This window comes from Aulonocara stuartgranti (genome assembly GCF_965226115.1).
Source record: "Aulonocara stuartgranti genome assembly, chromosome: 23".
In the NCBI taxonomy this organism is placed as follows: domain Eukaryota; kingdom Metazoa; phylum Chordata; class Actinopteri; order Cichliformes; family Cichlidae; genus Aulonocara; species Aulonocara stuartgranti.
Genome location: NC_138958.1, coordinates 40,996,942 through 41,012,070, shown reverse-complemented (window position 1 = coordinate 41,012,070; position 15,129 = coordinate 40,996,942). Strand labels below are relative to the sequence as shown.

General features: G+C 45.0%; 2 protein-coding genes across 5 annotated transcripts in view; both read right to left on the bottom strand.

Annotated features, from left to right (window-relative positions):
- The window catches only part of LOC309700748 (interferon-induced protein 44-like), a 185,451-nt gene that overhangs the window by 44,399 nt on the left and 125,923 nt on the right, over positions 1 to 15,129 (bottom strand). The window lies entirely within an intron of this gene.
- LOC309700755 (interferon-induced protein 44-like) overlaps positions 1,924 to 15,129 on the bottom strand; it is a 57,359-nt gene continuing 44,153 nt past the window's right edge. For 2 of the 4 annotated variants that reach the window (XM_082524551.1, XM_082524550.1), the window contains exons 3-9: positions 4,651 to 4,671; positions 4,085 to 4,118; positions 3,378 to 3,573; positions 2,999 to 3,151; positions 2,731 to 2,902; positions 2,561 to 2,661; positions 1,924 to 2,352 (exon numbers count right to left, since the gene is read on the bottom strand). In XM_082524551.1, the coding sequence (XP_082380677.1) occupies positions 2,185 to 2,352; positions 2,561 to 2,661; positions 2,731 to 2,902; positions 2,999 to 3,151; positions 3,378 to 3,573; positions 4,085 to 4,118; positions 4,651 to 4,671 (845 nt within the window). In that variant the 3' untranslated portion in view covers positions 1,924 to 2,184. Of the gene's footprint in view, positions 2,353 to 2,560; positions 2,662 to 2,730; positions 2,903 to 2,998; positions 3,152 to 3,377; positions 3,574 to 4,084; positions 4,119 to 4,650; positions 4,672 to 4,839; positions 4,888 to 5,073; positions 5,116 to 15,129 lie in introns of those variants that run through there. The other 2 variants (XM_082524552.1, XM_082524553.1) reach the window with 2 other exon arrangements.

Here is a 15,129-nt window from a genome sequence, read left to right as displayed (position 1 = left end):
TATATGGATTACATGGCGGTAATTTCCTGTTTCATATGTTAGGCCAGACCTTCCCAAAGTGTGGGGCCCGCCCCCTGGGGGGGAGGGGGGGCTGAAAAGGATAAAATAAAAAAAAAACAAGGCTTGGACACTGCTAGCATGGGTGCCCACACAAACGCAAAGCAGGTGATGAAGCATAGCTGAATATGTTTCCAAACCAACTTCATTTTAAGCCAAAGACTAGAAAATATGGTGAAGCATTTCTTCCCTTTGGGTTCCATATGAACCAACGCAAAATCCCAACACAATTAAATATAAATTAAAATATGAAAACAAAAAGAACATGCCGTTCTCTGTAATAATGGTAAATGGACTGGTTCTTATATAGCGCTTTTCTACTCTTCTGAGCACTCAAAGCGCTTTGTACAACTTGTGCATTCACACAAGCACATTTATCTAAGTGCTTCTTTTAGCTAACATTCACACACATTCATACTCCGATGGATGCATCGGAGAGCAATTTGGGGTTAGTATCTTGCCCAAGGATATTTGGCATGCAGACTAGGGGAAGCCAGGAATTGAACCCCCAACCTTCTGATCAGTAGGTGACCTGCTCTACCACCTGAGCTACAGCTGCCCCACCAATATGGGCTGCATGAATAAACTTTTTGAATCCTTTATCATCTGCAAATGAAAATAGTTGTGGATGATTACTATACCTTTCTAATGTGACCTTGTTGTCCCTGGCTCCCTTTCTCTCTCTCCCTCCCTCCCGCTCTGTTCCTGTGCTACTGCCAGTGTAACTACTGCCCCTCCCCCCTCTGCCCAGCGCAAAGCACAAGGCTCGGTGTGGAGTGAAGCGGCAAAAGTGCGAGAGAGAGGGTGAGAGAAAGAGAAAAAGACCCACAGCTCGCGTTATTCACTTCAAAGATCCGGCTCTAAGAGCCATTTCGTTCGCGACCGACACATTACTAATGTATTGAGTTTTGCTTCCCCTTGGTCTCATCATGTTTGATTACTCCCAGCTGTGCTCTCCTCCTGTGCCTCATTTCACTCGTTCTCTCTCTGTGTACTAAAGCCCTGTGTCTTCCTGCTTGTTGTCACTTCTTCCGCAGTTGCTGTGTAAGCGCCTTGTTTTATAGCCACGTCATGTTATGTCTCGCCTAGCCATTCATGGTTTAGCGCAAGATTCTTAGTTCTCATTTCATGTTTGTTTCCTTTTTAGTGTTCATGTACTTAGTGCTAGCATGTATTTTCCAACAATAAAGCTGCTGCCTTTCATTAATTATTCTGTGTCAAAGCCCAGTATTTGGATCCTAACCAAGCCTCCCACACAGCTCACTTTGTCTTTCCCTGATGAGCATCAGTAATAAAGTCATAGGCACAACTTTATTTAACTTCCTCATGTTGGCTAAAATCTATTTTACAGATATGATCTTAAACCAGGACACAGACAGTGTAATTGCTGACCTGATATCAAGTGTATACGTAGACTGAGCCCATCTTTGATGTTTGTTTTTATATCTACTCTTTCCTCTCAAACTTTTAAACAGCAGCGAGCAATACTTATACACTGTTTATTCCTACAATGTTCTTACTCTCACATTGACAGTAGTAACAAAGTATCAGTGTGGCTGAGTTTACTGTAAATGGAAATAATTAAACAAAAAGCTGAGTAGGAAAACTTACTAGTTTCATGAATAGTAGTCCGACTGTGACTAGAGGACAGATGATCTGTACCATCTGATTAAGCTCTCAAATGCATAGTCAAGGGGGGGACTAAGCACATATCCTGATTTGGACTTATATATCTAACTGGATGTTTATATGGGTTGAAAACCTAAGTAATTAAATATCTATTCATCGATCCTCTACCACTTATCCAACTTAAATTACAGTTCTTTAAACAAGAAATCACTGATTCACAGTGGAGAGTCTTACATCAAGGGTTAAAATAATTTATTTGAGTTACACGGCAGATAACAGTTTACAAGCATATATGTGTCATTCTTCATGCAGTTACCATTTTGAATATATAATATATATATATTTATTTGGATTTAATTTGCAAAAGAAAGGACGTTTCTTTTCACACCCTTTTTGTGTGACTGTGACTGTAACGATGGCAAATGAAACATGAGCAAAATCACTTGAAGAGTAACTGAACATTTTCATTTTCTAGCTCCCTCACACATTGATTACAGGTCAGGATTGTATGTCATTCAGGTAGTCCTCTCCATAGTCAATGGTCTTTTTCAGTACACTCAGTATCAGTGAATCCACATCGTTATTCGTATCAGTTTCTTTGTGGTAGTTCTTCACGAGGAAGATGCAGTTCAGTGGAATACCCAGGTCCCTGTTCACTGTGTCCATCTAAGTTTAAACAATATTACATTTAAAAAACTGAAACTGTATTGTTGCACTAGTGATATAATTATAAATTACTTATTCAAATATTTGTACTCATTATAGCTGAGGTTTCTGTTCAAATATACTGAAATGTACAGCTGAATTAGAGATGTGACATCCATGTGTAAACTGTCTACAAACTCGTGAAACTTATGAAAGTCCTGGAACATACCAGCTGATTCAAGTGCTTGCTCCTGTAGGCGTTCTTTATGTCTCTTTTGACTTCAGGACAGGCTTCATCAATTTTAGTGATAACAGCTATTTGTGGGATCCCTGCCAATACAGAAAGCAATGCAATCATTGTATCTCATGTTTTTCTACTATTCTACTTTCTGCTCTCACCTTTGTCACGAGCATGTAGTCTGACTTCTCTCATCTTCCTCCATGTTTCATCATTGATTATGCTCACTGTGTCAGCTGGAATAACAACAACCAGTATGTGGACTTTGTCATCTAAAGTAGGAGAACTGTTGTAGTAAGAATCTGATTCACGCAAGAGAGATTTGGGTTTGAACTGGGGGAAAAAAAGCAAAATCAATTAAACCTTTTTGCACGATACAGTTTCTGTATCACAGACTGTGTACAAGCATCTGGATGAAAAACATCATACCGTGTAACCTTCTTTGACATGTCCACTAATGGCAAGTTTGATGTCTTCTACATGAATTCCTTTCTCAGCGCCCCTCTCAAGCCCCATGGTGTCAGTGAAGACAAAAGAGTAAAAAGTTTCTGGATTTCCTTTCTGAATTTTAAATGTCCTGTACTGTAAATAAAATAAAAAGTGGTGTTGTTATATTAGTGCCAGATACTAAAGATCCTAAACAGTTTTCAGAATAATTGACACACTAGTTGTGCTGACTATTTTTCACTCGTTTATAGTTTAATGCTTATAAAGCAGCTACCACTGCAGTGCGCTCCTGTAGTCATAGAAAACCTCAAAGGAAATGAGTGTGCAACTATGATAAGGATAGATACATCCTCATACATACTGCAATGGTGAAACTGTCACCAAAGGTTGCTGCTGCCAATGCTCGAGTTGCGATTTTGCCTCTTAAAGTACTGTCCACAGAGTTGATGAAGCTGGACTTTCCAGCACCTGGTGGTCCATGAAGCATAATTCTGAGCTGCTGGACATCTTTGTGAGGCTTGTAATCTCTGACAAGCTGCAGGTCTCGCTCTCTTTCACTGTTCATTTAGAAAATTACAATAGGATTTAGTGTGCACTTACAGTTTATACAACAGTGTTATGAACAAACACAAAATAACACAACAAACAAACAAAACACTTGAGGGGTGTACTACTGAGATAGGCTGACATCTGTTTTCTACTACCTGCAATTTCAGAAGCCTGAAATAACCAAATATGCATTTCTGTGTCACCATGTGAAACTATGTGAATTCCACATTGTGACTCAGAGGTTTGTGCTGCTGTAACAATTTGAATGTAAATATTTAATACTTCAGCAGAGAATCATTTACAGTGACATCAGAATGAGCAAAAATGTGACACCCACAGATGGTTTAAAGTCAAATTGAACGAACATTAAACATAAGTTACCACAATGATCAAACAGGTCAAAAGAGATTGATTTTGTGATATAAAATTGTGACTCTAGGATTAACACAGGTGAAATTAAATGGTTAATCTTAATAATTCTAGTACACCTCTCTAAGCAACCACACTCTTAATACTCACCCCCATGGTATGCTCCTCTCTTCTACCTCTAACACTGCAAAGTGAAAATGTTAATTGTATGAGTCACACTGGAAGGGCAACGTTATAAATTAATTACACATTATGTATTAAGGCTGTTACAGACTGAACGCGTTGCTTTTTTTGAGGAAAATTCTTCCTCAATAAACGCACTGTGAAAACTAAAAATGAAGCCGACATCAAACGACGACGAGCTGAGAAAAGTAAGAAACTAAGAAAACAGCAGCAGGGAGAATTTAACGGTTGGATCCAGGAGCTGAAGCTGTGTGTTTGTACAGTTCAGGATGTCAGTGGGACAGTTTGAGGCGAGGCAGGGAAATGATTTCAGAAAGCCGCATTGAGTAGCTGTGTGTCTGAGGTAAATAGTATGACATGATTACACTTCCTGGAATTCTGCTGCTCAAACTGTCAGTGTGAACAGCTGCATTAGCTGCACTAACAGACGAGACCAGAAAATATTTGCGCAGATTTTATTTGTCCAGTGTGTAAAAGCCTCGAGTTTTTTCCTCAGGACTAAATAATTTTGTATCATATTTAAAATATCTTACGAGAAGGTGGTGAGCGATTACCTGCAATTGAAAAATGACAAAGTAAAAACATGTTAGCAACACTTGTGTAGCTCAATATTATATGTTAAACCCACGAGGGCTTCACAAACATGACAATATAGGGCAAATCAAAAGAGAAGCATGAAGAAAACCACCAACAATGAATATGAAATGAAAAAAACTGCTTACCAGAAAAGATTTTTTTAATATTCAACATTTTTTTTTGTCATCGACTATCTGTGAATTAAACAAGCAAAAAAAGACAGTAAATTATAAAACAGTAAATTCTTGAAATTCTTCTTGAAATTAAATTATTTTAACTTGACACATGTCAACCACATGTGAGATGACTCAATAAAGGTCAATTTAATAATTTAATAACTGGATTTCCTGCATTGGATTATTAACACAGTGTTACCTTACCTGAATGCCCAACTGTGCTGTGAAGTTGCCGTGTCTTGGTTGTTGTTCACACTGATGTAGATGATGTTTGACTTTGGATTTATAAATGTCCTTTCACTTTCTCTTTGGGTCATGTGACTTCTATTATTCGCTCTATCTGATGCCAGTCTAATGTAGTTGTAGCTGCATAGCTTCTTAACGTGTATGTGTCACTTACACCTATTTCTTAAAATTAAAAACTTACTTCTGTCATAATCCTGGGTTTTGTAACCAGCGTTTTCAGTTTTAGCCTCTGATGTAGTTTTAATGACTTTTTTACCTCCACTCCAGTTGTGTTTTCATTCTGATTTAGTATTCATAGTTTTCTTTGTTAATTATTCTCAAGTTTTTCTTCTACTGTATGTTCCTGGTGGTTTTGAGAATGTATTGTGTTTTGGTCTGGCTTATTCTCAAGTTACCTTCTTTTATGATCCCGTTCTGTTTCCTACTTGTGTCCCTGTCTCTGTCTTGTGTCTTTGTGCTCTGGTTGTCTGTTTCCCTATTTATTTGTGTCCATTGTTTTCCCATTCATTCCCATTTTATTATGGTGGTACAGCTTTTATCTTGCTATTACCCATGTGCTGTAGTCATTCTTATTGGTAGCTTTTATCTATGAACATAACTCGTTATTTTTTATTTTTTTTATCCGTTATCAATGTTTGAACCTTTTATTGTTTTATGTAAAGCACTTTGGTATGCCCAAGGCTTTTAAATGTGCTCTATAAATAAAGATTGTTGTTGTTGTTGTATTCAGTCATATTTCGCTTCCTGTTTGCTGCATGTGTGTGTTTTAGTTCATGCTTTACTTTGATAGTCTCATGTGCTTGATATTGACCCCCATGCTTCCCCCTCTAATACTGATTTGCTCCCTGCTGTTTCGGTCTCATCTGTATTTATTGTGTTCCAGCATCAACGCTTTATTGGATCACATTGGTCATTTGAGGCTCAACACTGTCCTCTAGTGGACCAACGAATACTCAAGAGGCACTCTAACAGTAGGTTGACATATGTTTGCAAAAACAGGTGTACATATTACAGCAGTAATTACTACAGATAACACTCTCTGGTAGACATTACCCCTACACAATAACACAATAACATCAACTCCTTATTTGGACTTGTATATCTACCTGGATGCATGTATGGATTGATAACCTAAGCCATTAAATATCTATTAAATATCATCCTCTTCCGCTTATCCAGCTCAGGGTCATGGGGGTGGTGGTGCTATCCCAGCTGTAATAGGGTGGACAGCAGGGAACAACGTGGACAGGTCAAAGGTTTATTACACGGCTGACATGCTTCACAATGATGGCTTTATAAAATAAATGGGACTTAAAAGCATACCCTAAAAATGAAAATGATGAAATGAAAATAACTATGTATGTGCTATTTATTCTGATTATTTATTTGGGAACTTATTTACCTGAACACATTGGAGTTAGAAAGATGGGAGAAGTCCTAAAGGTGGTGTCGGAGAGGCGGATGTTGTCCGCGGATGTTGTCCAAGATAAAGACAATGTTGGATAACACCTCCCACCCATTCCATGACATGCTGGTCAGTCACAGGAGCAGGTTCAGTGAGAGACTGAGATTACCGAAAAGCAACACTGAACGACACAGAAAATCATTCCTACCTGTGGGTCTGTGAAGGTTCTCAGTCATCCAGGTCATCGTAGTCAAAGGAGCTTGCAAAGAAAAGCGTCTGGACTTCTTTAATTGGCTTGAACACGCTTCACCTCTCATCCGAGAAGCTTCTTCTGTCACGGATTGCCAGGGCAAGCCGTGTGGAATTGTAGAAAGGGACCAAAAAGGCGGCAGCTCTGGTGCAGGTGAGTGTTTATTTACAGAAGTGGGTAAGTACAAACAACGGTGGCGACAAAACATGAAACGGAGGGCCCGAGGCAAAACAAAACAGGAGCACCAGAAGGTCAAAAGACAAAAAGAAAAACAAAACACGAGTCCATAACCAAAAAAACCAATGAACGAAACACACCATAGCCCAAGAAAAACGGAGTCCAAAACAGAAGAGCTCAGGGGGCCGGCCAGGGGGCCGACAGCACAGGAGTCCAAACAGTTCAGGGGGCCGGCCGTGCGGAAGGCAACGGCGGCCGCTCAGGCGCAGAGGGTCCGGGGGCCGACCGTGTGGAAGGCAACGGCTCAGGCGAAGAGGGTCCGGGGGCCGGCCGTGCGGAAGGCAACGGCGGCCGCTCAGGCGAAGAGGGTCCGGGGGCCGCCCACGACGGCGATGGCGCCCGGCCAGTGGCCTAGCCAGCGGTCTAGAAAATGGCCGTTTAGCTCCAGACCCAAACGACGCTGGGCCAGGGGAGGCTGAAGGCACGGAGGCTGGGCCACGCGAGGCTGAAGGCACAGAGGCTGGGCCAGGCGAGGCGGAAGGCACGGAGTCTGGGCCAGGCGAGGCGGAAGACTCGGCGGCTGGGCCAGGCGAGGCGGAAGACTCGGCGGCTGGACCAGGCGAAGATGATGAAGCTGCAGCAGGCGAGGATGATGATGAAGCTGCAGCAAGCGAGGATGATGATGAAGCTGCAGCAGGCGAGGATGATGATGAAGCTGCAGCCGGCGGCTGGACGGGCTCCTCGGGCCCCCCAGCTGATGAGGCAGGAAGCTGGACGGGCTCCTCGGGCCCTCCAGCTGACGAGGCAGGAAGCAAGGACCCTCCAGCGGAGACATGAGACGAAAGCCGGAGCGGTCCCTCGGACCCTCCAGCGGAGACAGGAGACGAAGGCCGGAGCGGTCCCTCGGACCCTCCAGCGGAGATAGGAGACGAAGGCCGGAGCGGTCCCTCGGACCCTCCAGCGGAGACATGAGACGAAGGCCGGAGCGGTCCCTCGAACCCTCCAGCGGAGACTAGAGACGAAGGCCGGAGCGGTCCTACGGACCCTCCAGCAGAAGTCATCACTAAGCCAGCAGTCATGGAGGCCACTAGCTGACACAAAGGTGACTGGCAATGCACTGAGCACTGGCTCTGCCCAGGCAACGCTGACATGGTGCGGTTCTCAGGTGGCTGCTTAAACTTCAGGGGTCCAGAATTAGCTGGGCACTGAGACCTAGCCTCTCAGGAAGCCCTGGAGGGGCAAACTGTGCCAATGGCGGCTGAACCATGAAAAGCACCTTGAGGTGAAATTAAACTTTCTCCCTGCATGGAGTGAGTGTGTGAGACCAGTAACACTGGCGCTACGGGGGCCTGAGCTGCAGGTGGCACTGGCGCTACGGGGGCCTGAGCTGCAGGTGGCACTGGAGCTACGGGAGACTGAACTGAAAGGGACACGGGTGGCTCTGGAGACTGAACTGAAAGGGACACGGGTGGCTCTGGAGACTGAACTGAAAGGGACACGGGTGGCTCTGGAGACTAAACTGAAAGGGACACGGGTGGCTCTGGAGACTGAACTGAGGGTGGCTCTGGAGGCTGAACTGAGGGTGGCTCTGGAGGCTGAACTGAGGGTGACTCTGGAGGCTGAACTGAGGGTGACTCTGGAGGCTGAACTGAGGGTGACTCTGGAGGCTGAGCTGAGGGTGACTCTGCAAACTGAACTGAGGGTGGCTGCGGGGGAGCTAACCGAGCTGAGAGTGGCTGTGGGGGAGCTAACCGAGCTGAGAGAGCAGAGTGTGTCTGCGGGGCAGCTAACTGGGCTGCCGGTAGCTGCACAGGCGATAAGCAGGTCGCATTGACATCCGCCACACAAAACACAGCCCCTGAATGAACAGTCACAAAGTCTGGAAAAGACACAGAGTCCTCACTCACCACAGCCGGGGAATTAGAAGTCCGAACATCCGGCTGTGGGGTGGCGCGCCGGCGGCGCGATCTGCGTTTCCTCCCCGCAGACAGCTCCGACGGGCCGGGCAAGATCACATCCGGCGAGTCGGGCAGCGAGGCAGGAGCGGCTGAGAGAAGGTGGGGTGTGTGCCGGAGAAAAGCCTGCACGGTCGGAGGAAGCGAAGTTAGAAGCCATGGCAGGCCGGAAAACAGCCGTTGTAGCCGACTTTCCACGGCGCGGCGAAGCTCCTCTGGAGGGTCCTCAAGCCACAGCCCGAGGAGAATCTCCACGTTATATGTAACGTCGTCCCGGAGCTCCTCGGACGGATTTACTGCCGCTGGATCCATGGTGGCTGGTTCGTACTGTCACGGATTGCCGGGGCAAGCCGTGTGGAATTGTAGAAAGGGACCAAAAAGGCGGCAGCTCTGGTGCAGGTGAGTGTTTATTTACAGAGGTGGGTAAGTACAAACAACGGTGGCGACAAAACATGAAACTGGAAACCTAAACTGGGTAAACTAATAAGACAAACCAGAAACGAGGATGCAGGGAGGCCCGGAGAAATACATACGGGAAGACGCAGGGAGACCGAGGGGAAACAACACAGACGAACCAGCAACTACCATGACAGAAGACACAACTTAAATACACTCAGAGAACACAGGGAGATTACACACAGGTGGGGAACACAGCTGGGAGTGATTACGTGACAAGAGTAGGGAGACAAACTGAAACCACTCACATAAGACGCAGACCTTCACAATAAAACAGGAAACACATACACGCAATGACACAACACACCAACTTAACACAGACTGGGGGACACAGAATATAGGAACATGAACCATGAAACAGAAGAGTACAAACACCCAAGGTAACCAAAACCACAGAATACTAATACACTAAACATAAACACGGAGTCGCAGACTCCGGACCATGACATCTTCAGTTCTAAGGTCAAATGGTGGAGAGTCCCAGATATAACCTAGTGGGAGTAACCCCCCACAGAGGGACAAAAGGACCCCCTGATGATCCTCTAATTGCCTGAGCCAAGGTGTGAAACTGGGTGTGGGTTCCAATCAGCCAGAGGTGTGTTCATTGTGAAACCTGGCCCCACCTTATCATGCGAATTCCTGAGGTCAGATGGCCCAGGATGTGAGTGGGCGTTAAGGCGTCTGGGAAGGGATCTCAAAACTGGATTATAGATGGCAGAGAGTTGGTGTCGTAAACCCCCGCCTCTGTTCAAAGATGGTCGCTCACAGTGGACATAGATGGCTTCTTTCACTCCTCTTTCAAACCATCTGTCCTCTCTGTCCAAAATGTGAACATTGGCATCCTCGAAAGAGTGTCCTACCTGTGGCCATCTCTGTACAACTCATCCACTTAACACACTGTTTACCGCAATAGCTACACCCTTCTTGCACATGTTCTTCCTTTTTCAGCTATTTATTAATAAGTGACTTTTATATGCATGTTGCCGTCCGCACGGTCGGCCCCCGGACCCCCTTCGCCTGAGTCGTTGCCGTCCGCACGGTCGGCCCCCGGATCCCCTTCGCCTGAGTCGCCGGCGTTGCCGTCCGCACGGTCGGCCTGCTGAACTGTCGGCTCGTCGTTGCCATCCGCACGGTCGCCCCCCTGGACTGTTCGGGCTCCTGTGTTGTCGGCCCCCGGGCTGGCCTCCTGAAGTATTCTGTTTTGGACTTTGTTTTCTCGAGCTACGGTGTGTTTCTTTTTTGTCTTCTTTTGGTTTTGGACTCGTGTTTTATTTTATGACATTCTAGTGCTCCTGCTTTGTTTTGCTCCGAACCCTCCTTCCTGGACCCCCGCCGCCCACCCTGGTCGGGTTGTTTTCTGTTTTTTCTGGATGTTTTTTTTTCTTGTGCTGTCTGGCGCTAGCCTTTGAGGGGGGGGTTATGATCTAGAGTCTGCGACTCCGTGTTTATGTTATCATTATTCTATGGTTTTGGTTACCTTGGGTGTTTGTACTCTTCTGTTTCATGGTTCATGTTCCTATGTTCTGTGTCCCCCAGTCTGTGTTAAGTTGGTGTGTTATGTCATTACGTGTATGTGTTTCCTGTTTTACTTTGAAGGTCCGTGTTTGTTCTCAGTGTGTTCAGATTACTTTTCCCCTGTCTCATCAGGTCAGATTACTCCCAGCTGTGCCCTCCTTTTGTGTTTCATTCCCTCGTTATCCTTCTGTGTATTTAAACCTCGTGTCTGCCTCTGTTAGTTGCTGGTTCGTCTGCGTTATTCCCCTCCGTTATTCCGTGTTTGTTCCTCCGTGTTTGTTCCTCCGTGTTTGTTCCTCCGTCTTCCTGGTGATTCTCCCTGCAAGGTACCCTCGTTTGTGTTCTGGCTTTGTGTTCAATTTTAGTTTTCCCAATTTAGAGTATTTTCTGTTCTGTTCCTCGCCCCCCTTCCTGTTGTGCTGTATTTCACCTTTTGTTAATAAAGCTCACTCACTACTTAGCAATCCCCATCTTGGGTCCTTATCTCCATTCCACACGTCTGCTACGCCAGGCGTGACACAAAGAGTTGGCTCTAAGAGCCATTTCGTTCGCGACCGACACATCACTAATGTATTGAGTTTTGCTTCCCCTTGTAGTGATGGGATTTCCAGCTCTTTTTAGAGAACCGGCTCTTTCGGCTCTGAACCGGCTCTTTAGGTTGTTTTGTTGCTTTAATTAATTTATTATTAACAACAACATAAAATTATGCACAAAAGGAATTAGTAATGTTTAAAAAAAAAGTGGTTTTAGTTATATATGTTTATATATAAATATATGCGGTGGCCCCTAGAGACAAAGCATGTACAAACTCCAAAAAGCACATACAAACTCCAAAACACATTTCTAGCGTTAACTGAACTTCCAAAACAGAGGTACTTAGATCACTTAAATTACACAAATGAAAGCATATGTGTATTGTTTGTGTATTTATACACAAGCACTCATATATATTCAAATGATTAAAAAAAAAAAAAGTTAATTTACCTGTTACTACCACACACCAAATCCGGTCATTGGTACTTGCGGGCTTGTGTAGCCACTAGGTAACAAAAGCTGGCGTCCACGACAGCGGTGACGGTGGCCAGAGCATTTTTGTCAACGTGGTTTCACGTTTTGGTCCCCCTGCTGACATTACCTCGGACAGGGCCCCCCAGTTTTTTTCTGAGCTTTGGTCTGCTATGGCTGACGGCCTGGGGGTCAAGGTCTGATAGGTTTGTAGCTTGAAACTATCCGCTGGAACGTTGAGAACAATATAATTACACTGCAAAGCAAGACACAAGCAGGCAAAGTTCTTCATGTTTCTCGTGCACGGGAGAGAACCGGACAGACGCCGTTCCCTCGTCTGACCCCAGTTGCTCTCGTCCGTTCTCCCGTACCACTGTTCTTTTATTGAGGTTACATGAATATGCATAGGTTCATTAACATATGACGTCTACATTCACACAAAGAGTACCTTGCCTGTGTGTGTGTGTGTGTGTGTGTGTGTGTGTGAGGTCAAGATGTGACCCTGTGAAGACTCCCCAAAGCTGGTGCCAGGACGTCTGGGTCCATCTAACAAAAGGCTCTTATACTTAAACAGATATACGTGTGCTTGCTATACCATAAATCAATAAAAAAAGATAAACTCTTGTGATTTATGCCAGAACACACTCTGTACAGAGGAGTGAACGCACCCCCCTCTTCAGCTACACAGAGTTCTTACAGACCTCTTTAGGATGAGACATTCTTTCAATCTACAATTGATTATACACTTCTAAGCATATATGAGTAAATATTTCTAAGCATAAATGACAATCAACAATACAAATCTAACAAGGTCCACTGCACCACAGCATACCACCCGCAAGCTAACGGGATGTGCGAACAGTTTCACTGGTCACGCTCCGGGCTTCCTTAACAGGTGGCGACTGGGTCGACCATCTTCCGTGGGTTTTGTTGGGATTGCGTAGCGCGGTTAAAGAAGTCCTCGGGGTTTCCCCAGCTGAACTGGTCCTCGGCCAGCCCCTCCGGGTACCCAAGAGCCCTCCCCCATGTTTCGATACGTCTTTGTTGCCTTTTCGCCCCCCAAGAGACTCATTTCCTGTTCCTGGTTCTGTGCACCACTGCCTGCCTGACACTTTTGTTCCGAGTTCGTTGGACTCTGCTCGTTTCGTTTTCGTCAGGCACGGTGCCCATAGGACTCCGCTGCGTCCACCATATGACGGGCCATACAGGGTTCTTAAACCAGGCAACAAACATTTCATTTTGGACTTTGGCGGTCGGCAGGAGGTTGTCTCTGTTGACGGACTTAAGCCTGCACATGTTATGCAAGAGGATCAGGTGGTCCCGGCCCAGGCCCCTCACCGCGGCCGCCCACCTGCCACCGGGCTGATGGATTCTGTTTTTTCCCCAAGGAGCAACCCACAATCAACGGAGTCCGAGTCGTCTGCAGCTTTTTCTGACCGCCAGTGCCAGCCTCGCTCCCGGGCTGGGTTGCCCTCTGTCAGTCCCCCCCCCCAGTTCAGCCGTTCAGGCCGTTTGCTTAAGCCCCGGGTCCTGGACTAGTTCTGCTGGGTGTTCGGGGGGGGGGGGGGGGCATGTGTGGTGGACCACTAGAAGGCTCCACTCACACCCAGTGTTGAGGAAGTGTGTTCCTGTGTTTTGTGGCGCGATATGTGCAGTTGATGTTGGAGAGGAACAAAGAAGGAGTGAGAACTGAGAGCTCTGTGTCGTTAATGCTTACCTCCACAAACCGGCTCTTTCGGTTCGACTCACTGAAAAGAGCCGGCTCTTTTGGCTCCAAACCGGCTCTTTAGGTTGTTTTGTTGCTTTAATTAATTTATTATTAACAACAACATAAAATTATGCACAAAAGGAATTAGTAATGTAAAAAAGAAAGTGGTTTTATTTATATATGTTTATTAGGGGTGCAACGATACACAAAATTCACGGTTCGGTTCGATACTTTGGTGTCACGGTTCGATATTTTTTCGATACAAAAAAATGTTCATGCATTTTTAATTTGTCATTTATTAAAATTATAAATATATATTTTAACTCAAAAGTACAGTTTTTAAATTTAACCCTAACCCTTGTGCGTGTTTTTTATTTTGACAGCGAATGCGCACCTGCGGACCACTTATGTGCAGCCCTGGTTATTTAGCTCGTCATATTGCAGCCACAGAAATTATTTTGTCCATGAAACCATAAAGCTGCACTTTCTTTTTGCCTTATAGTCTGATTTGTCATAACTTCTCCGTTTTGTGGTAAGCTTTTCTTTGGCTGTCACTTCTTCACCCTGACCTGTCTTATTTGGCTCAGCAGAACTGAAATGCTTTTACACACTCACTCACATAAGCTCAGCGATTCTCTGCGCGATCAACCTCTCACATGTTTAAGCTTGCTGCGGGAGATTTCACTTGTCATGTTTGCATAGTAAGCTAACGATTAATAAGACGATGTCAGAGGAATTGGTGCACAAATTATCATCACTCACAGATCAGTGCTGTCGCTCTCTATACACAGTTCGCACGATTGCAAAGTGAAAGCAAAAAAACAAGCGCAAATTCAAACGCGACTTCAATATGTCACATATTGACAGTGGCTCACCGATGCCAATGACATAATTACCCAGCTACATTTCTGAAAGAATGCAAAAGCATTGACATATATTTTTCCTACAATAGCCCGACGGGCAGGGCAGAGATAGATTTTGGTAGCCGGACTGAAAAAATCGCTAGCTCCGGGACGTCGGGCTAGCGATATTGCGAGCCCTGTATCTGATTGAGGAATCACTCATCTTTGGAAAAGAGAGTTTATTACAGAGAAATGGCTCTTTCCAAAATAAAAGCTATACTATCCGCTTCTTCTGGGCTATATTCTCAGCAGCATAAGGAGAATCATGTGCTAACAGCTGTCTAAATGACTCGGCTAAAGTTAGTAGCATGCTTGCTTTTTTTTGTCTGCTTCCACTTGTCTTTGCACTAGGATGATGTCGGCGTAAATGTGCAGTCATATTCGTCGTGTTCCCACTAGTGCTTTCAGGTTAATCTCGTTGAAATGACCTTAACGCCACAACACGGCAAATATCCGTTAACGAGCTACCGCCGATTGCTCCGTGCATGGGGCTAGACGGCCAACACGTTAACGAGCTAACTGCGCTAGCACACTAGTTCACACCAATGTAATTGAGCATTGCATGGCACATCCAACATACTGTTTTACTTTAGTCCATGACTCGCTTACCTTCAGGGTCATACTTCACATGAAAACCAAAA